At 42.1% G+C, this 27,482-nt stretch overlaps 1 protein-coding gene across 2 annotated transcripts in view; it reads right to left on the bottom strand.

The window, feature by feature from the left end:
• Positions 1 to 302: 302 nt before the first annotated feature.
• MCTP2 (multiple C2 and transmembrane domain containing 2) overlaps positions 303 to 27,482 on the bottom strand; it is a gene marked incomplete at both ends in the record, with an annotated part of 106,750 nt that continues 79,570 nt past the window's right edge. For both annotated transcript variants that reach the window (XM_082488743.1, XM_082488742.1), the window contains 6 exons: positions 303 to 371; positions 2,633 to 2,730; positions 5,076 to 5,185; positions 7,560 to 7,669; positions 18,467 to 18,508; positions 21,389 to 21,511. In XM_082488743.1, coding sequence (XP_082344869.1) covers positions 303 to 371; positions 2,633 to 2,730; positions 5,076 to 5,185; positions 7,560 to 7,669; positions 18,467 to 18,508; positions 21,389 to 21,511 — 552 coding nt within the window. The remainder of the gene's footprint in view (positions 372 to 2,632; positions 2,731 to 5,075; positions 5,186 to 7,559; positions 7,670 to 18,466; positions 18,509 to 21,388; positions 21,512 to 27,482) is intronic.

Raw genomic sequence — 27,482 nt, 5'->3', positions numbered from 1 at the left:
ATGAAGAAAAAAGGCGCAGTTGCACCATCCTCTCCCATTCCCCTCCCCATCCCACAAACGAGTTCATACGTTCCACCTTGCTCCTTTTTGAGCTACAACTCCATGCTGAAAAGACAACTCAAAATAGACAGCCCAAGATAGGTGTTTATCAAAAACCTTGTCTTCCAGGGGGATAAAAAAAAAAAAGTCTGTGGCAGTGATTATAGTGTTGTTCCGAACCGAGAAGAAGGGGAGGGGAGCAGCGCGTGTGCACGCGTGGGGGGTACGGAGGGAGATGCTGCATTCCAAAATCACGCCGCATCCTATAGCGCACTCCGCTTCTTCCTAATGGGACTGGAGCCGCTGTATGGTTTCAATTCAGCGTGCTGCACCTGTAAAAACAAATAGACATGACGTTTGCAGTTAGGTAACTCTAGCTCACTACAGTGCGTGTTAATGGCTCCCCGAGGACAAACCAAGGGAAACTAGGAAGGTTCAAAAGTAATGAATCATTTTCTAAACACAGGAACATGGGGGATTAATTGCAGGAAGGATTTGAGAAGTCATGCATCATTTCTTGAAACAAAAATATTAAAAGCAGATTTTTCTAATGAGATACATGGGGTTCTACCTGATTTCAGCAATGTAGGATAGATCTTTTGGGTTTGGTTTGGTTTGGTTTGGGAGTTGTTTTTCTTCTTCTTCTGGCATTAACCTATAAGTTTAATAGACTTCTCTCTGGAGTTTCAATTCAAGTGGATCCCAATACGCAGTAAGATGACGGTTGTCAAAACCGTACGCAGGTCTTGGGATGCTGACATATTTAATCATTTCAAAGAAGGAAAATATTTTCCCAAATCGAACCTGGACAAAGCTGCCCCCACCTTTCAAAAAAATTTCACGTACAATGTAATGGTTAAAACACGTGTGATAAACTGACAAGGATGGTGGAATCTCCAAATTGTCTGTTGTGCTGGAGAAAAGTATTCCCATTGAAATCATGGGCAAACTTTTGCTGATCGTGCCATCTTTTTCACTCCCCCTCTGCCTTTTGCCCAACGCATGTGGCTGGTAAATGGCTGATGTATAGACAGAGGCAATTTCTAACTCGTGGCAGCACCACAGTGAAACGATGATGCATTGATAGCACCTAAAATGAAGCAGACAGAGGGGCAGACAGAGCTGCCACGGACGACTTTTCACGAGAGCGTGTGGCTGTCACAGGCTCACTATTTTTAGCGCCGGCGGAAAACTGAGGTTTGTCCCATCCTAGGAACTTTTATCACTCCTCCCTCGTAGAAAATGGTTATCGTTTTCCTCAGAGAGCTCAAAAATGATAGAAACCACTCAAGGAAATGTTATAAATGTGAATGTTAAATAAAGCATAAATAGAAAAGCAGCTTATCTTTAAACATAAACACTAAAAGGGCATATGCAAACCATCACTGCAAATCCAGCGCGCTCCACCAGAGCAATGACAAAAAATAAAGATACAGTGAAGCTTAATGTCTCTATGATCATTTCTGTTTCCCACCAGTCTACGGCAAAATTTCTCTCAAGTTATTAGTGCTGCCACCGACCAATCTGGTGGCCTCTCCAGATGAATGTCACCAGAAGCCTTTTCCAACCTTGTTTCCACCAGATGCCTCGACGCCGCATGTGGGCAATTATTTTTCTGTCTCCAACAGAGTAAAAACACGACGGGGGAGATTGCGATCCCCTCATTCACAGTGAGCAGCACCTCACCGTGAAAGTACCGCGATTGAAGGTACAATATCAGTGGGATCCAGGGCATCGGGATCAGGGCCCGAGGACACGGATTCCAGTTGATTAAAACAAAAGAAAGAATCCTTTATATTGTATGGCTTCGTTACCCAGCAAGACTATTTTCCTTCCTCCAAGAGAAACAAACTGATCTTGACATTGTAAAGGACTTATTGTTCAAATAATTTCCAGGAAGATAGGCGAGATTACTGAAGACAGTGGTGGTGTTTAAAAGAAATATGAAAAGAGGCGAGACTTGACTGAAAATGAGGGATAGATTCTAGTTAGATTAAAAGTTATAATTCCATCAGGGTAGAAGATTGATCTGACCGACCACAGAGTATTTTATACACATCTCGAGCCCTTCTCTAAAGAAAAAGATGAGCAGAGCATTGTCCAAGGGAGGACTGGAGCTCACGGTGGGTGAGGAGGAAGAATTTTGAAGGACAGCTGATGCGAAAAAAAACCACAGCCAGCACAAAGTCACAGAAATAATGCCCACTCCCCGATCTTGAGAAAGGCGAGAATTCAGCAAATCCTTTTGGATGGTTATCTCTATCAAAGAGACTATTTTTCTCTTCCCTCCGTACAAATACCGGAGCAGAAAGGTGACGGAAACCACAGTTCAGTAACCACGCTGGGTGATTTTCCAGATCATTTTTAAGTAGGTCTTTTCAGGATAATTTTTCTGCAATCATTTTATCCTCCTGACAAAGGATTTTGGCTCCCCTCTCCTCTAACACCCTCCCCCTCCTCCCTCTGTGGATTTTCCCCAATTCCTTATCTCCGTTATTCAAAAGTGCACTGGCATCGCATTCCCCGAGCCGAGCACCCAGCCGCTCTCCGTGCCGCTTGTTGCCACCGTTGGCGGTGGCCGTTCATTACCTACCTTTTGAACATCAGATGGTACCCTGGAGAGGAAATCTAGTAGCTCGTTATTGTCGATGGCATAGGGATTTCTAAGCTTCTTAGTAAATTTATTTATGCCTAGAAGAAAAAAAAATAAAAAAAGGCAAACAAAATAATACAACCCCTTTCTATTCCCTCTCTCCTAAATTGTTCGGGCAAGGTGAAAAAGGGAAGAGGAATTCACAAGTAAAAATTAGTGTGAAAACAGTGCCTCGGACTGAAAGCCACGCACGCGTTCCCTGTCATGAGGAATCATTCACAAGTGCCTCCTGGAGGAAGTAAAGGACATTATTTCTAAAGGTATTGCTCTACTTTGGGGATCATCTGTCGTCGACACCATGGCAAAAAAGATTGCAGCATGAATTCATTCTGGGGGCTATTGCAGGGAGAAAATACGAATTTGCACCTGAAACTACTGTTAAATCCACTATTCTATGTGACCAAAGACATTCCCTCTCTTCTTGCCCAGGGAACTGCAGGGCTCTGAAAAAAACGGGCAGGAAAAAGGCTTTTCCCGTTCCATTTCTTCTGAAAATGAAAGCTTCCCTTTCCCATCATGTCTTACAGCTTGTCCTCTCTTTGCAGAACCAGATTTGACAAGCTGGTTGTATTACGACGCTGTGGGAAACCATAAAAACTTATCACAAGTTTCACTTTATTTTGATCTCAGGGTGAATAATTTGGCTTATTAACCATAGCAACAGCGCTACCAGTGTTCTCCATGGACTTAAGTTCCGCTTCAGCTATCAGAGGGGGCCTCTGGTGGGAGAAGATCCATAGGAGTGTATTCTCCGTAGTATTGTGGAGATCATGTGGTCTTGTCTTCAGCCGCCTTTGAGAAAAGGGAGCGATGAGGAGCCCTCAGCCAGCGCCATCTCTATTGCATGGCCCGGGATGAGAAAGCGAGAGACTCGGGCACCCTTCCCAGCTCTCCCCTTGTGCCAGTGCGGCCACTTAACGCCGTACTGCCACCGCTTCCCCACTGAGAAATAGCAACTAGTCATGTAGCCACATAAAAGAGCAAAGGACCATTAGGCAAAGAAAATCAGCGAACGCATTTTAAAGAATAGCAAAAAATTCAGCTGTTGGTTGCCTCTGAGGGTGGTAATACAGCATTCAGTTCCATCACGCCCCTTACCAAAACCTCATAGTAGTTTCCCTGAAAGTGATTTCAAATGCGATGGCTGCTCTGGCCTTCTCCTCTCTCTGAAATGTACCTGCTTCGCATCTGAGATTCAGCTTTTAAGCCATATACTTGTAGCAAAATGCCAACACAATTTTCTGTGTACCTGATTTTTAAAAAACAGAAAATACCATAAGGTCTTTTGAGGCCTTGCCACAGGGTAGTTGTTTAACATGTATCACATTTGAAGGCCCTGTCAGTCCAGATGATGTTGAATGGATGTATAGTTCTCATGTACTCACCGTGTCTTCCATACAAGAACAGCAATATTTTGTTACTGAACTTTTTACTCCTAGCAATTTCTCTCCTTCCCTTTTGCCCTTTCTTTTGTTTGATTTAATCCTTTATTTCATTTATTTTTTGCCCAAGAGCGGCTTTTTGTACTGCCACCTTCTCATTCCCTCTCTTTTCTGCGTCCAGGAGAGCCAAGACACCGCAGACGGCTCAGCCCTGGAAGGGCGATGGGGGTCCCTACAGCCCAGAGTCGCACCGAGGGCTGAGCTTCAGTGGATCAGTGAGGGTCACCTCCACTATGTTCTCAGCCATTGTACCTCCAGGCTGAGATAAACCATATCACCCTAAATAAGAAGACAGAAGGTCATTTTGAGATGAAGAAAGTCTTCAGCAGGTGGAATGCCATCTCCTTGTGTGAAAGACCATCTTACTCTTCTTCGTAACGCCACCAGGAAAGTTTTAATTTTTAAAAGCACCTCCTTTACTTCGTGGTGCACCTTCATACAAACACTTTCTGGCCCACGACACAAGGAGACGCTCAGAGCCTCCCGTTGGACCGTGGGGTCCTGGGTGCACTGCTCCTCCTTGTTGTAGGGTTGTTAAGACCGAAAAGGCTCCCAGAGCCCAGGCCTGCGTGATCCAGCTCTTCAAACACATCTTGTCCACCCCCTACCATTTCCCAACCGGGGGGCTCCAGAACGAGGAAGCTAATTACTCTCCTGCAGAATAATAATAATACTACTGAAAGTAGCTAATCTAGATTAATACTCTTCTTGTGGTGCTGTTGGAAACTTATAAAGAACCCTAAGCAAAGGAGAACATCAGATCACCCAGAGGAAAAAAAAAAAAAAACGGTAATTTTAAGAAGTTGATAGCATATTTATTCACCTCTGCGGCAACCACACTTGATTGTCTGTGTAACAGGTCGTTTAAAGCTTGTTTGATCTCATTTTGTAGATATATATTGTATTCATTGCATGCAAATGAGACACGGTGGAGTACTTACCCCAGATTAAAACAATGTACCTCAGTGGTATAAAATACAAAACGACTGTTGCTGCTGCCAGGACCAAGCAGGCCAGGACAGAGAGGAAAGGCACCGTCCAGTTGAATGTGCTATAAAGAAAAACAATAATCCTTCTCAGCGTTTGTGCTCTTGGACACTGCTCGTACTCTGCTACCCAATCATAATTTAATGACTTCTTTGCAGTGCTCAGCTCTCGCAAATGCAATGTAAATTGCAGACCCTTTGGAAGGTGCATAAGCAGATTCCCGCATCTGGATGCTATAATGGATTAAGGGAGATATCCGAGAGGCAGATATTGTGATAAGGAGAGAGAAGATAGTCTCTGGGGAGCTCAGCGAAGTTGTTTGGCATGTAGCGAGTTGTTTTTGTTTCTTCTTATACGTGTTGCACTTGTTACACATCTCCGCTCACCAGTCAGCTCTCCATTATTCATGGGCGGATTATCTGATCTGGAGACGAGGCCATGCCGCAGGTGCAAGACACCTGAGCTGGCTCCACTGGGCCACAGCGGAGATGACATGGGACGTGTGTCAGTGCACGACTCAAATCTGGCAGGTAGCCCAGGCTCAAGCCCGCCAATAACTTGCAACGGATTAATTACGACGGATGCTAAACCTTAAAAGAGCAGTTAAAGTCACCTCTCTGTATGCTATTAGGAAATAATACTCTACGTAAATCTCTCTGAATATTTATATATTTGCTTCTATTTCCTTATGCATTCAACAATTCCTTACTACACAGTATATAGGAAGCTGTCTGGGATAAGCTACTGTATGCTAACAGCAGTCCAGGCTTCTGCAGACCACCAACCTGCATCAGATTTTTCCCAAGGGGAGCACTCTCAAGAGGCTCAGTTATTGCAGTCATTCAGACTTTTGCAGCATTGTAGCACAAAACAGGACTTCCTTTCGCTCAGACCACTCACCTGTAAGCCCACAACGGAGTTAAGGTGAGCAGCTATTGCTAACGTATCTCTGAGGTCAGTTTGTCCCCCTGCGCCCTTGTAAGATACATCTCTACACCGCGCACCGATTACTGACATACCCGCACTACATGAATGCCAATTAGTCCGTAGGGGGATTTACGGATCTGGGCATCTCTTTCATACAATCTGCCTGCTAACTTCATCTAACTTCATCACATCGTGATGATGGGGAGTAGGAAGAGGAGAGAACGAATACAGACCACTTACCAGGCTATAAAATAAGACAAACTTCACTTGACAGATAAAATTAATAGGATGCTAAAAGAATTACTTTTAAGCTTCAATAGATGTATTAAATATTAAGTAAAGATAGGTGGGAGAGGGACCCATCATTATCAATCAACGTAGCTTAAGTTAAAGTAAAAAAAATAGCAAAACAGCGCAATTCAGTTAAACTAGTAAAACTCCCTATGATTGTATAACTAGAGTGACAGACGGAAACTGTAACACAATTCAGTCTGTCACTTACAGAAAAACTTTGGTGGCAATTTTTTAATGGTACATTACTGTTGAGTTACAATGGAATTCTTCTGAAATTACATCGGGCGTCCACATTAATACCCAAAGTGTTCTCTAAGACCATTGTTACCAAAATGAATACAAGAATTAATAGTGCTTAAGCACTCCGAGTCTTCCTGCCACGCAGCTGGGCAGAACAGTGCCCTGTTCATGGACCGGAATACATCTTTGGGCCACTTCCACCCCAGCTGGGGTGTCCAGCATGGAACCACAGCACATGCGTTTGCTGTATTTTTAGCTTGAACCCAGCTCCTCTTTAAAGCGTGGCTCGATCACAAACCATCACTGTGTTCAAAACAGAAAACAATGTGGGTCAATTAAGCCCCAGTAAAGACTGGGTTATAAAAGTTTGTGTGTGTTTGGGGGGGGGATTATTTTTTTTTTTTAGGCTTTTCACCTCCCTCCTTTGTAAGGTCAGGAATACCCTATGTGCTTCCCCTTGCGATGAGACCCAGAAAACCCCCTTCGGGCTTCCTTGTGCCACCAGCAGGAAGCACAAAGATCAAAATCAATGCGTTGGGCAGGGAAAGAAGTAACTGGTAACGCCTGTAGCCAAGCCAGGGCAGGGAGGGCGTGGGAAAGGCAACATCAACCATCAACTCCTACCTATTTTTCCATGAAGGAAATGAAAAGAAATGCCTAACACTTCTGTGCCCACATCTTCAAGCAATATTTGCCCTCGTATGGTATCGTGACTCCCTACCCCATCACAAACAGACACGACCAGAAATCCAGGCAAATGTGAGAGCTACATCAGTAGAACATATGGCTTCCCTCCTCTATGCTTTGGAAAGGTTTTTGGAGCAAAAGACTCCAAGAGAAGAAGCAGTGGTGGGACTAGCCAGGTTCTCCTGCTGCACCTTGCAGTCATTTTTGGAGCAAGACATTCACTCCACCTTAATCCTCCTGGCTCTGCTTCATTGCAAATCATGGCTAAGCAAGAAAACTTTATCACTTACTTTTTAATCCTCTCTCCAAAAGATGCTATTTCTTCCAGGATGCTTTGAACAGCTATGATGATCTCTTGGACCATGTGGATCCTGTCAATTAACCCCTTTTTCTCAGATTCCTAACAAAAAATAAAAAAAGCAAAACTTTTTATACATTCTGTATTTGTTAACATGTTCACGTGAAGGAAGTAAGATTCCCAGTGCTACTGATGCATCCATGAACTCAAGTTTATCACTGAAGGAAGGAGAGAACACACACCCTGGGTTTATCAGATGCAATTAACACAAAGACGTACAGTTCCGTATATTTTCTTCCTCTTCCTCAGCACATGGGCAGAGGTTTCTACATCGCCTAACACAAATCGACTGCAGGATCTCAAACCAGGCTTTCACTGAAGAACCCAGCTGCACGCCAAACCAGAGATGCTGAGCACCCCTGAGTCCAGTTGACCTGTAGGGCAGTGCCGGGTGCTCAGTGCTTCTCAAAAGCAAGAATATTCTTGTGCAGAACTTCTGAATATCACTTTTCTGAGCTTGGTATGCTCCCAACAGCCGTGCTGTTTTCTGTATATAAATTAGCAGCAAGATAGTGAACACAACATTTTTTTTTGAACATTCTGTATACAAAGACCTATTCTTTTACTGGGGGGGGGAAAAAAAAAAAAAAGAAAGAATCAAAAGGAAAAATGCCATTTTCCTTTTACAGCAGCCATCTCACAACTTCACTTCTTACTGCTTATTTTAGGCAACAACATTACAGGACATTACTACACATGTGCAGAAATAAAAAGGAAGCACAGAATGAATTAAAAATCAAAATGACTTAAATCAGCGTTGGAAATCAGTATACAATTATCAGCATTCAGCATTTCTTTGCCAGCAATCTAACACACATACAGGCACGCAAATTGGTGTGGTTGCAGATATTCTAGCAAGAAATCAGCAAAACATTCACTTATTACAAAATGCAGAGCCCTGGACACTGATTTTACATCACATTTAGACTCTCCAAAATCAGCCCAATTTAGAAAAAAAAAAAAAAAAAAAAAAAAAAAAAGACATTTTAAGCTGTGTTTTAACCAGTCAGTGCCCAGAGAGGGGAGATGCTGGTAGAACGCAAGTTGCGTCCGTGTTCTCCGTGGTCCTCAGCAGCCGGGGCAGGGGAAAGGGTGGGTGGGAGTAAAAAGGGGCCAGAGACAGTCATATCGACACTGCTGCAACTGCAACTCTGCTTCTGTGTTGTGAAACCACATTATTTCTCCACGCAGGAGAGAGGGCCAGAGGGTACTTAAAGTCACACAGGGCCCGAGAGGCGAAGACTCATTGCTACAGCCTTTTGGCACTACAGCGCTGCGAGAGGGTTTGGGTGCATCAGAGAGGGCACCGCACTACATCGTTGTGTGCCGGAATAACAAGTGAACCATCCTCGGATGCTGAGAGGCAAACGTGCCAGTACAGCCCTTGTAACCCTTTGGATTACTTACTGCCCATTCCTCTTCACAGTAATTTTTGACTTTAAAAAGCCAGCCCAAACCGCCACGGAGTTATCAAGCTTCAGACATTTGAATATTTGCCTTTAGGTTGCAAGGGAGTGCACAATGAATAGAAGCAGCATTTTAAATAATCACACGTTTGGGTGTGAAAATGAGTATTTTTACATTAATAAAACAACCAACAAAAATGAAACCCTTGGGGTGTGAAATAACCCCAGAACAAAATAAATAAATAAATAGTCAGTTTATGTGAAAATAGCACCAAAAAGTCATTTTCACACAACTCCAGTTATAACCTTGTTAGGCTCAAATGTAAATGACACATTAAATTATATTTAACTATTCACTCACTGGAATGGCGCAACGGTACCTTAGCCATAGCTGGCTTTTTTGCACCAAACTTGGAAGTAAACGTTGAGGACCAGTTCATGGAAAACCAGCCGGTGGGAATTTCATTCTGTCCAAATTCAGAAGAGTAAAAAAAAAAAAAAAAAAACACCCACTTTATCTAAAGTGATATTCCAGGGCAAGCCTACTCTTGCTACCCGGAGCTGCGAGGCAGATCATCTGTCAGTTCTATCTGCATCATGCTGACTTCATTTACACGTCTTCGATTGAGCTTGGAAATGTGGTGATAATGCAGTTTAACCAATACAACATAACTTCTGCTGCAGCCACCGAGCAGACTAAGAAAATAAACCCGAAATTACCGCTTCCTAGGATATAATGACAATTGCACGCGTATTCTTACCTAGCGTGCATGCCAAGACCACCCCCAGGCAATGGCATTCTCAATTCATAATATAAAATATGCCCATCCAAGGAAAAGGCAGAGACGGACTGGGATTAGGAAGCCTTGTAACTGAAATCAGTTATTAGAGAGTATAAAATAAGCTAGCAACTGTCCTTGCAGTACGCACTGCAACAGGCGTGCAGAATAATTTGAAAATCCTGGAAATTTGTCAACGCTTTTTCTTTGTTATTATTGTTTTGTTCTGGAAACCTGCAGTCTAATCACATCTACGGGGTGATTAGGTCACTGGTTAAGCAGGCGAGAAGCAGACAAATGAAGTACGACAAACTAGATTTTCCAAATTATTTAGGTTTTGGAGCGCTGTTTATGCTTTCTGAAGTCAGCACCTCACAAAACGCTGTCGGAAGCAGTAAGAGAGTTCATAGTCCACCAAGACGACAGTCACTGGTCTATATTTATTAGCAAACGGGCAACTGTCACGCAGAAAGCTGTATTTAAGCGTTATTGTATTTGTAGAAGATGTAAAAAATGATCCTAGATACGTCTTCCACTAAACACACCTTCCCATCTGTGCAAGGTCCCACCACCCAGATAATTTTTCTCCATCCTCCTCAGGTATTGTTCCTTTCTGATTTCTTTTGGACTCAACATGTTATGCTGCTTGAAAACAGGATTTGGATACCCATGGTTCAAAATCACAGCTCAGAAGCTTTTGCTTGAACTAAAACTAAAATATCCTGCCTCTTTCTGGCATTTTTTCCCCTAGAACCAGTCGTGAAACTTCCATTCCTTCAAGGCCTTTTTCTTCTTAGCTGATTACAGCACTGTGGGTGGACCAAAACTAGTCTTCAGCCTCTGGGAAAGAATTAACTCCATCAAAATGAATTTACAACTGAGAATTAATTATATAATCAGTGTGTTACTTCAAATCTTCCTGTGCATATCCCGATTTAAGAAACCTGCATTTCTACTTTAATTGCCTGAAGAAAAACACAAAAGGGGACTTACAAAAGATTAAGCATGTCAGGGGAAGAAGAAGAACGAAAAGAAACAACACCCAGCAAATTCAGAAATTAGGTCTTTTGTGTCCAGCTAATGTACATCAACTTAAACTTGTAAATGAAGACACCAAATCTGTGCCGTACTCAGCGAAAGGCTCTTCTAGATTTTTCTATTTTGGAAATATGTAACAGCTAATGAGCAGGATGTGTAAACGCGCTCAAAGGGTTACTACAGCTCTGTGATCTTCCTTCCCTTCCCTACAACCCTTCCCTACAACCTTACGCTGCTCCGAGACGTTCAGGGACAGTTGCAAAAGAAACTGTCACACAACCGCAAAACTGAGGTACTTCCAACAATGAAGACTTTGAAAGCACATGAACTACGGGGCAGGCCAGGAGGGGACACCTCCAGCATTAACACAGCAATTCATGACGGGTGAGCTACAGCTGTCCGAGCTGGGCCATCAAGGGGAAACGATAAGACCTACGGAGGAAGAGACTGAAGGCCAAAACTACCCATTGTTGCTCTGCAACAAAGACCAGTAATGCTAATTTCTGCTTCTGCTCTAGTAAAGCAGCCGTTACGGAATCGAGAACTTGGAGGGTGATCTTCTAACTTCTTGTGATCATTTGCTTCAATGATTAATAGCTTTCATCTTTACAAAAAGCTGTTCCCTATTTTTTAAATCTATCTTTCAGATATTCTTCATCTGGATACACCCAAACCAGTAAGCAATGCTCCAATTGCAGAGACAATTTTTAATGTTTTCCTCTAAGCGTATTTCTGATGTATACTGCAAATATCGTATGCGCACAACTAAAAACTCAGGCTGTCACGAGCAAGGTCTAAATACTTGCTTGCTTGGATTTCATATAAAACACTCACACAAAAAGAGATCTTGCATGAAACTTTCAAACAAGTGGTATTCATCAGCAAATTTTTGGCATGCCAAGGGAAACTCAATATATAAAGCCGAGGAACACTCGGGGGCAAGGATGCGGAAAAGAGGAGGAGAAAAAATAAACAGGGATTAATCCAAAAGGAGGAAGAAAATGGGATACGGGCAACTAAGACAGGAATGAAAATCTTGAATATCTTCAGGAATTCAAAGAGTTCATCTGCCTAGCCCCGGGCTGGCCTAACTTTCAGGATTAGCTTTTTTACTGTGGCCATCTCACTATGCCACTGATGCTACAAGCACATCAGGGCAACGTTTTACCAGGATTTATCCCATGTACCAGATATAAATTCTCCACTGCATTAGCAACAAACAAGATTGATGGAAAGGGGCAAGAAAGGAAAAAAGCTCAGGCATGCATGCCTTTTTCTCCACTATTATTCTGTTTGTCTTTAAAAAAACAAAAAAAAAACCAAAAAAAAACCCCAACCCAACATGCTGTAGTTATTTACAGAAAAGCAGACATAGCCAAAGTTAGATTTCACTTGCAGCGTGCTCTGTGCTAGACTACAAAACTCTGACCTTACCGGTGTCCAGCAAAACCTGTGCCAAACAACATCTTAAGGCCAAAATACTCGCAGATGAAGAACTTCTGAAACCAAAAAGATTTTATTGGTTATAAACAGCAGACCACTGGCCTCTATTGTCTGCAGGGAACCGTTCGCTAACAGCTTCAGTCTAGCAGCAGAACGAAGCTCTTGTGGGAGGTGGTAGCCATGGAGTGACAGACAGTCTCTTGGTAGCTAAAATGAGTTCCAGGCAGAGCTTTGAAAATAGTCACCACAGCAACCTTGAACTGGATCCTGCCTTCGGTGGGAGCCAAAGGCGGCCGCAACGATCCCCGCAATCTGCCTCGCCGAGTCACCGTCTTGCCCTGTGCTGCACTGTCTGCTGCGGGTCGAGGAGGGCTTCTCGGCACTTCCAGGGGGACGGGTACCCGGAGAGGATGGCTGCCAAACTCGGAGCGATTGCCTCGTGCAGTCCCGAAACTGTGCATCACAGGATCTTTTTGTTTATTAACACCATGCTGCAAATGTGCCTGCCTGGCTGTGGAAATTTAGCGAATCTGAGCGTACTTGAAATAATTACCAAACAGAGGAAATGCAACACATACGGGTCAATTTATGCTCTCAGTTAAAAAGGTGTGAAATCTGGAATAATTCCACCAGGGCCAATGGAATTACTTCAGACTGATACGAAGGAGAGCACCATCGACCTTAAAAGGAGACATTTTAAAAGCAGGGCACGTCACCCTACAGCTAAGGCTGGGGGACCACTGGCTAAAAGGCAGAAGATGACCGCTTCACGCCTTGTTCAGCGATGCTTACGCTTTCTTTGCTTACATGAGATGAATTTCATCTGTGCAGAGAGGACCAGCAAAAGTCTCCTAAGCCCAACCCAAGAAAAAGATCATGCGGAGAGGCTTAGGTCATAATTCTGTTGCTCTCCCTCCGCACAGGCGTGAAACGGAGGGGGTTTAAGAAGCATTTTCTGTACTTGTTCAAGTTTGCATAAGGATGTAAAGTAACCCAAAGTCCGGTGACACTGCTACAAGTCTGAAGGGAATACTAGCAGCCACAACAGAATAGAGTACCCTTCAGGTGAGGAACCTGCGCGTAAGAAGCAACAAGAAAGAAGCCTGAATGGAGATTAGGAGTCATCAGTCATCTTTGACTTTAAAAGGGGAAGGGGAAAGTAAACAACTTTGGTCAAAATAAGTGCTTTCTCCTGGAAATACACGAGACCTAAGAACAATCACATGGTGATTAGACTTAAACTACTGGATCATCATCTGCAATCTAGGTAATGATCTTTAGCCATTTTGGGGTACAGGAGAAAGATAGACCTATTCCTACATCTGGCCAATTCAAAATACATTTTAACAACATCTTACATAGCTGGAATTTTTAAGGGACAAGAACTCCCAGAGGTTTATGTGCTCGGCCCAGTGGCCTGCCTAGCGCTACTTCATATTTCTCCAGAGATTCCGAGAAGTTACGGTGTTGGCTTACCTACCTCCAGGGCAAGACGGAAAATTTCAGAGTGCCATAGTGCTGCTAAGATTCCTATGTGAGGAGAGCCATACCGCAGTCCCCAGGATACCTTAAAAGCCCTCTGTGCAAGTCCCTCCTTTCACCTCCTCTCTCCCACCACTCCTAAACCTACGAATAGGTGGGTCGTGATGCTGGGACAAGGACGGCGCCAGTTTAAAGGATGCCTACAGCTAAGAGCAGTCCTAAACAATGCTGTAACGTAAATAAGAAGTAACAACAGACATTTATCTTCCGGTTTCTTGTACGCAGGAGGCTCCCAAGCAAAGAGAAAAGCACAACCAGAGCAACTCCCGCACTCCAGAAGTCGATCAGGTCAATAAGAAGGCTTTGAGAAAACTTACGGAAGATATAATTGTGTCTTAAGTGATACCTGGAAACACTTTAGTCAAGGTGATTGCAAGACCAGATGATTAGGTGTGCTTAGAAGTGTCCCACCCTCCAGCTTTGCACCAAACATAACTCAGGCAAGGAACAGCATCTGTCCCTTATGCTTCTCCATCACTAACCCATGCCTGGTCTGTGCGTAGACTCATTGGGAAGCAGTGAGAGAGAAGCCACAAAGAGCCAGCTGAGGAAAGAGCAGCAATTTAAGGGAGTCCACGCCGACACACACACACACACACACCTTGTGGGTGGTTTTAGGACACGATCCTGCCCATAATTTTGCGGGAAAGATCAGTGCTCCTTGTTAGCCTAAACATGGCCTGTGCATCACGGGGTATTTTCCAGTCTTTACCATCATTTCTCTTCAGCAATCTTAATGGGAGATGTTGAAATATTATATTGCAATTGTTGTACTGAGGAGAAAAAGAAAAACTAATGAAATTATTTATACTTCCAGGGAAGAAAACAATGAGATGATATTGTCTTCAATGACCTTTCCTAAGTATGGGGATATAGCATCTTACACAATAGACTCTTGGTTCATGTTTCAATTACTGACCTTTACTGTGGAGAAAATTAATGCAATTTTCATCGTAATCCACCCGTACAAATAAGATCCATACGGAAGGTTTCCACATGCTGAATCTAACTCAAATGGAAAATGTCAGCTCTTGCTACTGGATGAATTTGACTTTAATTTGTTCGGCTGGAGTCTTTTTGAACTGTGTTCATAAAACTTTGTATATTTCTGGTACCTATTTTTGACAGAGAATTTCCTACTTTAGAAACATTGGATTTTTTTTCTTCGGGGATTTTTTCCCACTTTTCTTTTTTCCAATACATGAGATACTAAACATTTCTTGGAAACTGCCAAATAACTTGGCTTAAAGCCACAGTGTCATCTGATCCTTCCCTATTACATCCCACTAGCCAAGCAGGGCTACGTTGGCTCACTACTGGATAGAAATCCTCCAAGAAAAAAAAAACCAAACCAGGAATTTTTGTGGATTTAGTTTTGTCTCTGATTTTCTTCTGAATCAGTTACCGGACCTGGAAATAGTAGTAATTTAAGTTTTGTCTGTTTTGGAGGAGCTGCAAACTTTCATCCAGACAACTTAAGGTCATGAGAAGACTCCAAGACCCTTTCCCGTCGGGTGCTATGATAGACTCATTCAGCAGGGTAACTGTCTGCTCTTGAAGCTCTACAGTCGTTGCCAAAAAAGAAGAAAAAAAGTAAAATAAATAGAAATGGTCAATGATCAGACAACTTACACCGAGCTGCATGTAACTTGTCTATACCTTTCCACTGGCAGGCGAAAGATGTTTCAGTGATGTAATTTTAAAACAATCTTTATTCAGACAGCTTGACAGACCCCAGAGCTGACGCGACGCAGTCTGAACTCTGTGTCCAAGATGGCACAAATCCGAGAAGGCATTCATCCACCGAACAGCTTGTGCCAAAGGGACAGAGCTCTCTTATCTTTTACAGTCCTCCATGCTGGTATTTGGGGAGGGGAGAGGGGGAAAGGCAGGGGGAGCTGGCAATTAAGCCCTGTCATTTGAGACAGATAGTTTAGGTGGAGGGAGTTAATCTGCTCTGGGGTTTTTGAACTAAGCGTCTGTGTATTTATAATTTGTAAACAGTTCATCTCTTAGAGGGTGTGTTACAATTCCCAGAAGCATGGTCTGTTATGTCTAACATGCAGCAGAACCCAGAAGGGCTATGCGTGTGAGTATTTTGATACAGCCTGATGATAGGAAACAGAAACAGTGACCTCGTATACCACAACCCAACTAGCAGATTTCAACTCTAGGAGCTCTTGTGTTAGGGAGGAAAAAAAAAATACACAGACTTCTTTTTAAAGTAAGAGTTGTCTGTTTAAATGTTGACATTGCCATGAGATAATGTCATAAAATTACATTTTTCTTACACTCCCTAGAGAGCATTGGCCACCCTCAGACTTGGAAAAGTCACTCGGAATAACCTAATGTACTTGGAGATGCAAGTCATCAGAGTGCAAGCGTGGTCCGTCACTGATGCAAAGGGGATATACCCAGGAGAGGACGGAGACATCAAGGTAATGCTGCGCGGCGTTTGACATGGGACACATGTAGTGGCTGGCAATTCTCTCTCCTGGTAACTCTGTGTCAGAATCCCATAGTCTCACAACACTAGTATATCAATTAATACAATTTATGAATTATTATTAATACCGTTAATCAAAATAATTAATTAATGCAAGTTATGGATTATGATGGGGCTTTGAGTAACCTGGGGTGGTGGGAGGTGTCCCTGCCCATGGCAGGAGGGCTGGAACTAGATGACCTTTAAGGTCCCTTCCAACCTAAACCATTCTATGATTATCGCTGTAATGCTGGGATATAAATTGTTATCTTGATGAGAAAGCCTGTTGGAAGCGTTGATTGTGCGCAGCTTTAGCCAGTTCTACCAGCTCTCCATTTCAAAGAGTCATGAATCAGATAGAGGCAATGCTGATCACAAAATGGTAGACCCAAGTCATCATCAGCTCAACATTGACTCTCAGGAGTTTTCCCAAACCTGCACACTTGGTTAAAAAAAAAAAAACAAAACTAAGAAAGAAAATGGCAGTGAAGTTGTTTAGCTGGGGGGGAGGGGAGGAAAAGGTGGCAAAAATGCAAAGTGATTAGATCCATATTTAAGTGACCCAGTTGTATTTATAGAGAGAACCAAAGTCGTCGGAGATATATATCTAGGGTAAACCTGACCTAGAATATTTTGGCTTTGCAGCAAGGAATGTTGCACAGCGCAGGAAACAGAGGATTAAATACTTATTTAACACATTTTTACCTTTTTTTTTTCCCCACCTCAACACTTGCAAATGAAAAAGAGGAATATTAAAAAAGAAAAAAGTAAATGGGATTCATTCCAGGAAATAAGTTACACCTTTGGGCATCGCACAAATAAGATGTAGGGTCAACATTTACAGGTGCTTAGCTTTGGGTACCCACAAAACAGAAATTATTGACTTTTAGAGAGACACAGCATTGCTTTGAAAAAGACGCAACTTTCATTTAGCACTTTCTGATGAGTTCCAGATATTGGTCCATTTTGTTGACCGATTTTATAATGCAAAGAGTGAATTATAAATGAGAACATTTAAACAATTATTGTGTTTTGCAAGAAGCCTGTAATTTAACTAGATTGTCTAAAGTTCACTTTGTAACTCTGACGGATTTCTGGTTGCTCATTAAAATATAACCACCACAGAAGAGCAGGTTAAATTTAAATAACTATTCCCATCAATTAGGCTGCTGAGCTTCAATTCTAGCGTCTGTGACTAAGAGTTAAGGCGCGCTTGCTAACTGTGGTATTGATTTACTTCTCAACGATCACCAATTTCACTGTAACGGTCTTAAAACATAGAATATTCAAGAAGAGGCTTATTAACTTCGTATGCAATTTGAAAGTTTCACATTGCCTTGTGAACATTTTCTTCCTAACAGCTAATGTTCCTTTGCATGCTGTTGCTCGTTAAATAATTCCTCACCTTTTAGCTTTAAAGTATTTATAGATTATCAGATCCTCCCTCACTTACTTATGTTTTTTCAAGCTGTACACATTGAGTTCTCTTAATCTTTCTTCATGTGCCATGCCCTCTAATCCTTTTATCATTCGTCACTGTGGTTTGATAAACTTTAAAAAAAAATCCAATGAATTTTTCACAGTGAGAAGAATGAGTAAGTATGCTCCAATAAAATAAGAAACAGGCCTTGCCAATTCCCATTCTTTCTGCATTTCATCCGATGAACTAAAACAATTTTTTTCCCAGGCTTTGAAAGAAATGCTGAGAAAATTCTAACCAGTCCTCCACAAATACCACCAATTCTGGCCTACAGAAATGGAAATGCCAAATCGTTTGGGGAAAGCCATCCGTACAGAACGGCATCCAGCACTCGAAATGGAAGTGAGGGGGGATGTTACATACTCATGCACATCTTTGCACCTCGTCCACCCATACACACACCTGTAAGTGCGCATACATGAACGCACGCCCGTTATGACTTCAACCACAAACTGGAGACAGATTCAATTAACGTTCAGAGTTCTCGTATAGGTTATACGAACCAATCTTTTTGTATTTTCAGATTTGCCAATTAGCAAACTGGTAGCAGTTGTTTTCCCAGTTAATACAGATCATAAATGAAGATCACATGGAGACAGGATGGTGGGTTTGTGCTCTCCCACGTTCCTTCTGATTCTAGCTAACGCAATCATGAGATATGCTTACCTTATCGTCTTCATCCTCATCTTCATCCAAGCCCATAAGCTCCTGCAAAAGCAGATGTCCATATTACAAAACATTACGCGTATTTTTGCGGTGACAGGCAATGTTCAAAAAGCTTATGATACTCCCACAACATTCCATTACACAGTTTTCTCCCACTTCTATTGCAAGCCATCAAAAAAAAAAAAAAAACAAAAAAACCCACCACTTTCACCTTTCAGAAATAACATTTTGCATTTAAAGACTTTTTTTGTTGTTTGTTTGTCACATCCTGAACAAAGCATGCAATACCCTCTACAAATTTTAAGTCTAAATAAAGCATTAGTGGCTGCGTCCAGCAGTTTGAAGGCAACAGGCTTTCAAATTCATTGCCAGCTTTTACTGTCTGTAAACAGCTTTGTTTGTAGTTTGACAAACGAACCAGCCGGTACGTTAAGGCTGAAGACTTTATACTCAGCTTGTCCCATCCTCACTGCTACAACGACTGCCCTGTCCCTTTAGGGCCACTACTGAAACATTAGACTTTAGAAAATACATTAGTATGAACGGAATCGCATGAATAACAGCCAGATTTCTATGCAGCATTATTTCCTCCCTTTAACTTCTGTGCTGACAGGTAGGGGAGAAAACAAAACACTTGGCTAAAGCTCAAAATTAAGAGCACTTGGCCTTCGATTCAGGTACCTAATAAGCTAAGCCTTTAACAGGGTTCTCCAAATTTTTCTTGGTTATTTAATAGGTACATTTGAATCGGCGTACTACAAGTTTAAATACAGCAAACATGCAAAGAATGTGAAGAATCGCAATAAAAGACGTTTTGGATTTGGGGTTTTGGGGGGTTGGGCATTTCTGTTTTGTTTTGGTTTTTTTTTTTTTTTTCCTTTTGTTTTTCCCCCCCCAGAAAAGCAGTTGCATGTAGCATGCAGAAGGTACTGAGAGCTCAGATACTCAGATTTACTCTTCGGCTCCCTGGATACCCCGAGCAGCTGAATTAATACTGATCACGGTTTACATTTCTATAGAAGCTCCCCATCTGCAAATCATAAACCATTTTACCAATATTATTCACGAATTTAGCCTCCTGGCAACTGGATCATGCGTACAAGGTTAATACTGTTATTCACGTTTTATAGCTCAGAAATCAGAGAGAATTTGAGCTCTCCTTTTGCAAAGACTGTTGCTCGCGTTCCTTCACATACATGAAACGTGCACGCTGGCACATAAAAACCAACGGCAGTGCACATGCAGCCAAGGTCCGAAGAAGCGAAACCCAAATAAACGACTTTTTGTAAAAAGCATCGGTATTTTGAAGAAAAGCTTTTCTCATCTGCAGGACAGATGTGACTAGGGGTAGCACCTGATTGTCTATTTTTGACCTACAGATGGTTAGAATCATAGACACACATAAAAAAGAAATCAGGTAATATTAAAGGCACTTTGACTACTTGTTCCATATGATCCCAATCCTGCAAAGCACTTAGGCAGATGTGTAACTTTGCTTATGCAAAATACACCCCTGAATTTCGCGGCATCGCGTTGCTCGCAGGACGCGTGACAGAAAAAGGGCCGACTTTCTGGTGGGCCTTTCTTCAGTATCACTACAATTAACTTCTATTTTCAGATACAGCCTTTTTGTAGTATCCACCCAATTGATGTACTGCTCAATTTTGCTGACTTATGTGAGACTCTCCTCACTTGAACGTGCAACAAACTCACCATAGGATGAGTGATGGGTTCTGGAAGGTATTCTCTGTGTATTTTTTCCTGGGTAAGTTATTATTTTATCTCCTCTTTTGTATTACAAACAAAACCACCTGTTTGCATGTGGTTCTCCCACATGGGAAGTTCTTATTTTCTTGATGAAATAAAGTAGTCCCTGAAGACACAGAATATCTTTCTACATTATTCTGGACTTGGCTGAAATTGGAGAAAAGCATTTCTTCTACCATTTGTTTTCAAATCAAGTCTATGTCCTGGAATGGATAACGTAACTTTTCCTATTTTCTAACAGTCTTTCCACTTGGGAATGGATGAAAACTGAACTAGGAGCAACTTTTTATGCTAAAACTAATAAACCAGCTATAGACCTTTTTAATTCTAAGGGATTATTTCTTTATATAAAATCCACATGATTCTTTTGGGCAAAGGCATTTTTCAAGGGTACAAATGTTGATCATCTTTTTATCAAAAGTTAGAAAGGAGCTATAGTTTGGCCCACATTTCATTACTGTACTTGTTACGCATTTAAAACCAGAATATTATGGACATCCATTAATTTATTCTCATTTCTAACTGTAATTATCATCGTTATGCAACTAAAGACAGTGGTCAACGTCAAACAGCATTTCATACCCCAACAGTAGCACGTAATTATTTTTGTGTTTAAAACTTTTTTTCTCCCAGATCAAGTTAAAAAGAACTGGAGGTTAAATTTCTGGGGAAAAAAATCATTTGTCATTTAAAAGCGGGGTGTGGGGAGGAATAAGGGCTTCTTAAAGTCTCAGAACACAGGACAAGGTTTTAAAAACAACTAACTTCTCTTTCGGCTTCTATTGACTTTGCTCTTCTGTGAATCATGAATCATCAGCGCGATGCAAAGTGTAAGAGCAGTAAGGGCACGGGGTTTAGGAACTTGTCACTTGGTACGTCTTCCTCAATTCAACTTCGTTAAAAACATTTGTAGTCATTCAGTAAGTGAAATCCCCCTCCTACACACTCTCGGCGTCTTCTCCTACTACTCTGAATGGTTTATTGCTTGAATTGAATCGTGAAAATCGAGAGACTTGCGGTTTCCTTTCAGTAACTTTGAAACAAAAGTGCCGTTTAGCTCCACGACCAGCTTCACACCATGAAAATGCACGACATTTTGCTCAAGGGCAAATTCAAGCTGGGGGCTGCCAGAAACGTTACTGCCACTTTACTCGCCTGGGCATCTTGGGTGGTGTTGACCTTCCCTGTTGTGACGAGGGAGAAGTTGTATGCGAAGAGAACCAGCAGAGCCAGGGGCACCATGTACAGTTCCACGCTCCAGACGGTGACCACAAATACCTGGGAGAAATAAAGCGGCAGAAGGGAATACAAACAAGGGTTTAAAGAGAAAGACGTATAAGAAAGCCTTTCAGTCATTATCCCTGTGTACGTTCATCCTTGAATCTCTGTTAACCTCATTCATATTATTATTTTGGCAAAGAAAATCCGCTCGCAAAGCGCGCGCTCTCTCTATTCTGTTGGAATCCATTAGGCCACCATTGGTTAGCTTCCCTGCCCCTGTTTCTGGTGAAATACAAGGCCACGAACATAAGGTTAGTCTGAAGGCTTTATTCACTCCTTCCTGGGACCCCCTCAAGTCTGAAAGCCTTTTGTCCTTAGTGTGAGCGTATAACAGACCCACTTACAGAGATAAACCTGCTCCACTTCACCCAACCCTAATTACCAAGGGGTCTTTCACAGGCTAGAGGAGGCTTTCTTCCTCTTGTGCAAGAGGAGCCATCCAGCCCCCTCGTCACGCCATGGGGGATGATCAGCAAATGCACCTTCGCCATCAATCCGCCTATGTTCTTGGCGCAGCAGCGCAGAGAAAGGACCATCACCTTCCAGGAGGCAAGGCTCCGCGTCGCGTGTGATGCATTATTTTGGAAAGGGATCCCAGTAAGCCTAGTCTCCGGTCCCATACCCTTGCCGTTTTTCAGCACAGCATATTCTGATTTCACCGGTTGCTTGGAGTGCCTCTGCCCAGAAACAGTATGAGTTTGCGTGTTTGGAGTGGTATCTGACAAAATCCACTAATAGCAAAACCAGAAGCCAAATTTTGAAGTTCTGTTCTGCAAATCAGATCAGCAAAACATTTTACTGACATGACGGGGATTTAAAAAGCACTTAGGATTTATTTTTTTTTTTTTTTTTTTTTTAAAAAAAGATACCAAGCCAAACTGCAATCGTATCTTACAAGTACCGATACCTGAACGGACTCCAAACTTGGAGTGGTTGGCAATGCAAAGTTAATAAACTAAATCCAGAACGGCCATAAAATGCATGTTGTGATCCCATTTCCTTTTCTACTCATACATAGTGTTTCCAGAAGAACTGCCTAATACTGGTAGTAACTTGAAGCTATTTTAAACAATCTCCTTTAAAGACAAGGCACAAACACATTTATCTGATTTTTCTTTCCCCAAAGGAACCCGGAATGATCAGAAACCAAAAAAATACATTTTTAGAATAATGCAGGTGGGTGAAAATGAGTCAAATCCAGTTAACGTATCTCAAACTGCAACAAAAAGAAAACTCTATGGGTGATCAGAAAGCTGAACCTCTACCTCCCTTCATCCCTGGCCTGTCAGACACTACACACAAAGGCAACGCTGGCACATGCCGAAGGGAATATTTATGGCAATGTATTTTGTGTTACGGACCTGAAAGTCTAACCACACTGTACCAAAGCAGCACTTCCCGCTACATTCAGTGGGGTGAGAATTTATACCCCTACAAAACAGCAGCTGTTGTAACTTTTCAACAAAAAGACTTGTCTGACATGGGACAAATGGACGGTTAATATCTACCAGGGGCCAAACATAAACCACGAAACAATGTCTGTATCCGTAACCCTGCCCAAACAGCAGCTGCGTTTTCTAGAGCGAACTTGATTTTATGTTAGCTGTTGCTATGCAAGGAATTAGACTGTCATCCTGTTCTTGGCATTTGTAGGCCAGTAAAACAATCTTTGAGATATATTCATTTGTAAAATGGGCTGACATCCAGACAATATATCCCCATACTATTGATTTGCAGCATAGGAACGTAGAAGAGGATTTGAGTTTGATTTTCGTTTTTTTGTTTGGTTTTTTTTTTTTTCTTATTGATCCCGCTGTTTAACATACTAAAAAAATCAGAAGCGATAATGATTGCAACAGCCACATTTCATATGTAAGCAAGGAACACCAACACAAGAAGGCACAGTACTTGATCTGTCTTACAGGAGTCTTGCATGGCTTTAGTTAACACAGACTTCAAAACCTGTGATATTCCAAGCTAAAAGTCTTCCATAAACGAAAAGTTCTCACCTGAACAAGTTCCTCTGAAGCTATTCCAACTCCCTCGGATGAATCTCTACTTGCTTTGTAAGACAAAGCGAAGGTGACACCAACTCCTGTCCTACCTCAAATGTCACTCTAAGAGACAAGGGCCTGTTATTGCACATATCTACATGGATATCTATCTCGGGTATATATAGGCAGATAAAAATAGACACACACATATAAATATACATCTGATCCTTATGCAAACTCCTTCATGGAAATCCAGATTGCCAGGTATTAATTCAAACCATTTGCTCCAGCCTGTTGGAGGAGGTTGCATTTACGTCATCTCGCTGGGGTTTGAGCAAACTCAATCTTCTCTTAACGCAGCAAAAAAGACTCCACTGGCAGTCAGCTAGGCGAAGTCCTACAGGAGTCAATGAAGCTCTTGAGGAACCTCTCTTCATTCATTCGATTGCAGGACTTGAACCAATTTTAGTGCATCTGTCACCATCCTATATGAACATCGCTCTGCTCAGTTGCAAGTATAATACAACCTTGCAATCACAGGTCATTTAGGCAAGATACAAACTCAAGACCTTGGTGATTTTAGATCCAACAGTACATTTTATGTATTATTAAGTTTCAGATCTCAAAGAAAACTTAAAACTTAATTACAAAATCGCACTGTAGTCTCAACTGATAGCTGAGGCACTCTGTGGCTTCCTTTCTAATGCTGACTGGTTAATCAGTTGCCGAGTTATAACTCGGAGAGCGATGCTTTGATAGAGCTCCCGCGTCCCCTTAAGAAGAGTCGCTTTACTGCTGCCGCTGCAGTGGAGGGAACTTTCATTACTGTGACACAACACAGACACAAGACAAATTGATTTAGCTATTCAGAAATTATTTAGCCTCGGAGGTATGGGAAACGATTGCTGTGAACATACAGTACATAATAAAAGTTCTGAGGCTGTTTATAAAGCGAATAGAAATATTTCTGCATTCTAACAGCCTTTTGAGTAGTTCTGCAGCATCAGCTTCCAAAGCAGTTCCCAAACAGGGCCGTGTCCTATTTTATCAATTCTCCTGCGGCTCCTTGACACGGACTGCAGCATCAGCAACCCTGCGATACAGACACACACCCCTCGCCCCCAAATTACAAGGTCCCCAGTCGTGCATGTTTTTATTTTCTCCCCAGCGACACCTTAGGCCTGGCAGCAGCTCTGGCATTACCTAAATTATTTTCTTTCAGCAAAACTCCAGAATGGTTCAGCCACTGATGTACGCAATGGCTACTGCAAGGAACAATATCTTCTCGATTTCTTGGCATGCGTAGTCACATAGGCTGGTAAGGGAAGTCATTAACAGGGTCAGATCGCTTGCTCGATATCACAGAAGTCAGGGACAGAGTCCAAGTCCCCGTTTTCAAATGATCCAGTTTTAACACGCAGTACGTTTTTTAACGTTTCACATCATCGTTAGACCAAGTTCTGTCAGACATAATCCATTACATCATTGACACCTTTTCTGCTGTGGTTTATACTGTGCATGAGAAAATTTAAAAGGACAGTAGCCAATTTCCAAAGAAGTAAAAAATAAATTCAAACAAGAGGAAGTTAGCTTTCTGTGTTACTTCTTTTTATGCAATTTGAGAGTATAAAAGCCTATTATAGAACTGAACAATTTAATTCACAGCATTATAAAACAATGATCAAAACAGAAAGAGAAATGAGATATAGAAATATCGGGGGGGGGGGGAGGGGGAAGAGCTCTTGAAACTAATATTTAGACTGGAGTTCTACCTAGAAGAGAACAGCAACGTCACAGCCTTGGAGAAAGGACCACTTGATTTCAGCTGATTAATGTGTTGCTATTTCAAAGGGCCTAATAACTACAAGTTAAAGCTCTGGAGGTTTGGAAGCCGTTTCATCTGCAGATCATTGAAGAGGGGTCCAACTGTTCCTGTCAAGAAGCATGGAGTCTGAACAACCATGAGAGTGGCCCTTTTGACAGCGGTACAAAAGATGAGAGAAGGCAGTCTCAACCGAAAGTAAAAACAAACCCTTAGAAACACGTTTCAAATCTGGTTTTTCTGCCCCTCTGGTTCCAATTTAGGATCTGACTATTAAGAACAGATTTTAGACGGGTGTCTACTAAAGTATGCCCATAAAACATTTGTCACCAGCAAACCCACAGTCATGGGATAGAACAGTTTTAGGAGGTTTAGAAACCTAGCATTAGATAGGATTTTCTGTGTAATGTTTCTACAGAGTAATTATAACTTGTTTAACCCTAAACCCCAGGCTCTTTTTGACCTGGTAAGTCTTCGTGGAGAAGCAAAAGATGCGGTCTTGTGGGACAGAAAAACTCGTGGAGAACAACAGTGATGGGAGAAGGAGAGGGATACATTCCATCAGATGGAAAAAATAAAAGTGAAAGGAGATTAAATGCATGCAAGGAACCTACGGTAAAAGGTTATTTTCTCAGCCAGTGTAGGCTCCAACGCTAATGAAATGCCTCATCAGTGGAGCTGTGAAAAATATTATTCGAAACTCCAAGTTTCAAAACCACACACAATTTAACTGAACTCTAAACTACTAACAGCTTCGTCAAAAGTTTCCTTGCAATTTATACGCACGGTCTATGCAATCCACCAAGTCAGGAGAAAAACTTGAGCTGATACTGCTGTGAATGCCCAAGTTATGTTTTGAATTAAACCAAAACATTGATTTTGATTCGAGACAAAGACATGCTCGCCTTTATTTACAAGGGAGAGAAATTACATATTTTTAACTTCTCTCTTGGTTATGTAGCCTCAAGTTGCCATGTACACACAAACAGACTCTATAAAAAAAAGGAGAAATTTCTGCAGCTAAGTATTCAGGGACAAATTCTCTAGCATTTCTTTTTTTTTTTTTTTTTTTAAGCTTTCGGTCCCTCTGCCCCAAACAAAATACAGGATATTAGCCAATAACGTAAGATACTGGCTCCCCAAAAGGGCATTCGAATCCCTTGGAGGCAATAAGCCTGTCGACAACAAATTATTTCTGACAGATACTTATTTCTGCCCTCGGAAAGGGAGCGTAAAAGAGAAGAGAGAATGAGCACACTCACACAGAGCAGGACATTTGTATACATGTGTACCCCTACCAGTAATACAGAGGCATCTCTTCCAGGTACGGGCAATATGGACCCACGAACGCAGTGGTGCTGTGCCAACGCTAACCGAAATCGGGGTACATCGGCTCAGCCCGATGGGAGGGCAGAAATAAGACCTGCGCTCTTGGGCTGGCCAGTGCATCAGACCAGCGAGAATATTTTAAAAAAAGAAGCCTATAACAATTACGGAAATCGGTCCAATACAGCCCCACCTCAGGGCACGGCACATAAAGGTTGAGGCAGTCACGTAGCATGTATTTCCCACTGAAGTCCCCCTCCCAAAGATTTTTTTTTTTCTTTTATGAACAGATCCTCTTCCAAAGGTGCCTTTCAGACTCACTCTTACCAACACTGTCCTTCCCGCATCCCTACGACGCTCTCTCGCCGTGCCATGCTCAGCTGAGAGCGCTCCTGTGCCACTCCGTAGCCACCAAGCCGGAGCTCAAGGAGGGGTCAGTTATGAGCAGAGACGCTCCCTCATTGCCATGCAGTAACGAAGAATGTGGCAGGAAAAGAAATTATACTTAAATAAACCGGCACTGTCAGAAGAAACCCATTTACTTTAGATTCAATTTGCTTTTTTGCGTCCCCAGCGAAAGAACACAGAGCACCTCAACGGCGATATGAAACGTGGGCGGTATTGAATGGCGATGACCAAAATCAAAAATGACCTGAAGGAACAGAGATCTTTAAATATTTATGCCACATTACAAATTACCTCTGCATTGCTCCACACATCAGTCTACAACTTACTAATTTTTTAAGGGCGTACCACGGGCAAGGCGCTTAGCTATTCTACACAAGCTCTCTGTTGCAAGCGCAAACACAATTGGAATCCAAAAACA

Source organism: Vanellus vanellus (assembly GCF_965231255.1).
Source record: "Vanellus vanellus genome assembly, chromosome: 11".
NCBI classification, from domain to species: Eukaryota; Metazoa; Chordata; class Aves; order Charadriiformes; family Charadriidae; genus Vanellus; species Vanellus vanellus.
Note: the sequence above shows the minus strand (reverse complement) of the source record. Positions and strands in the feature narration are given on the sequence as shown.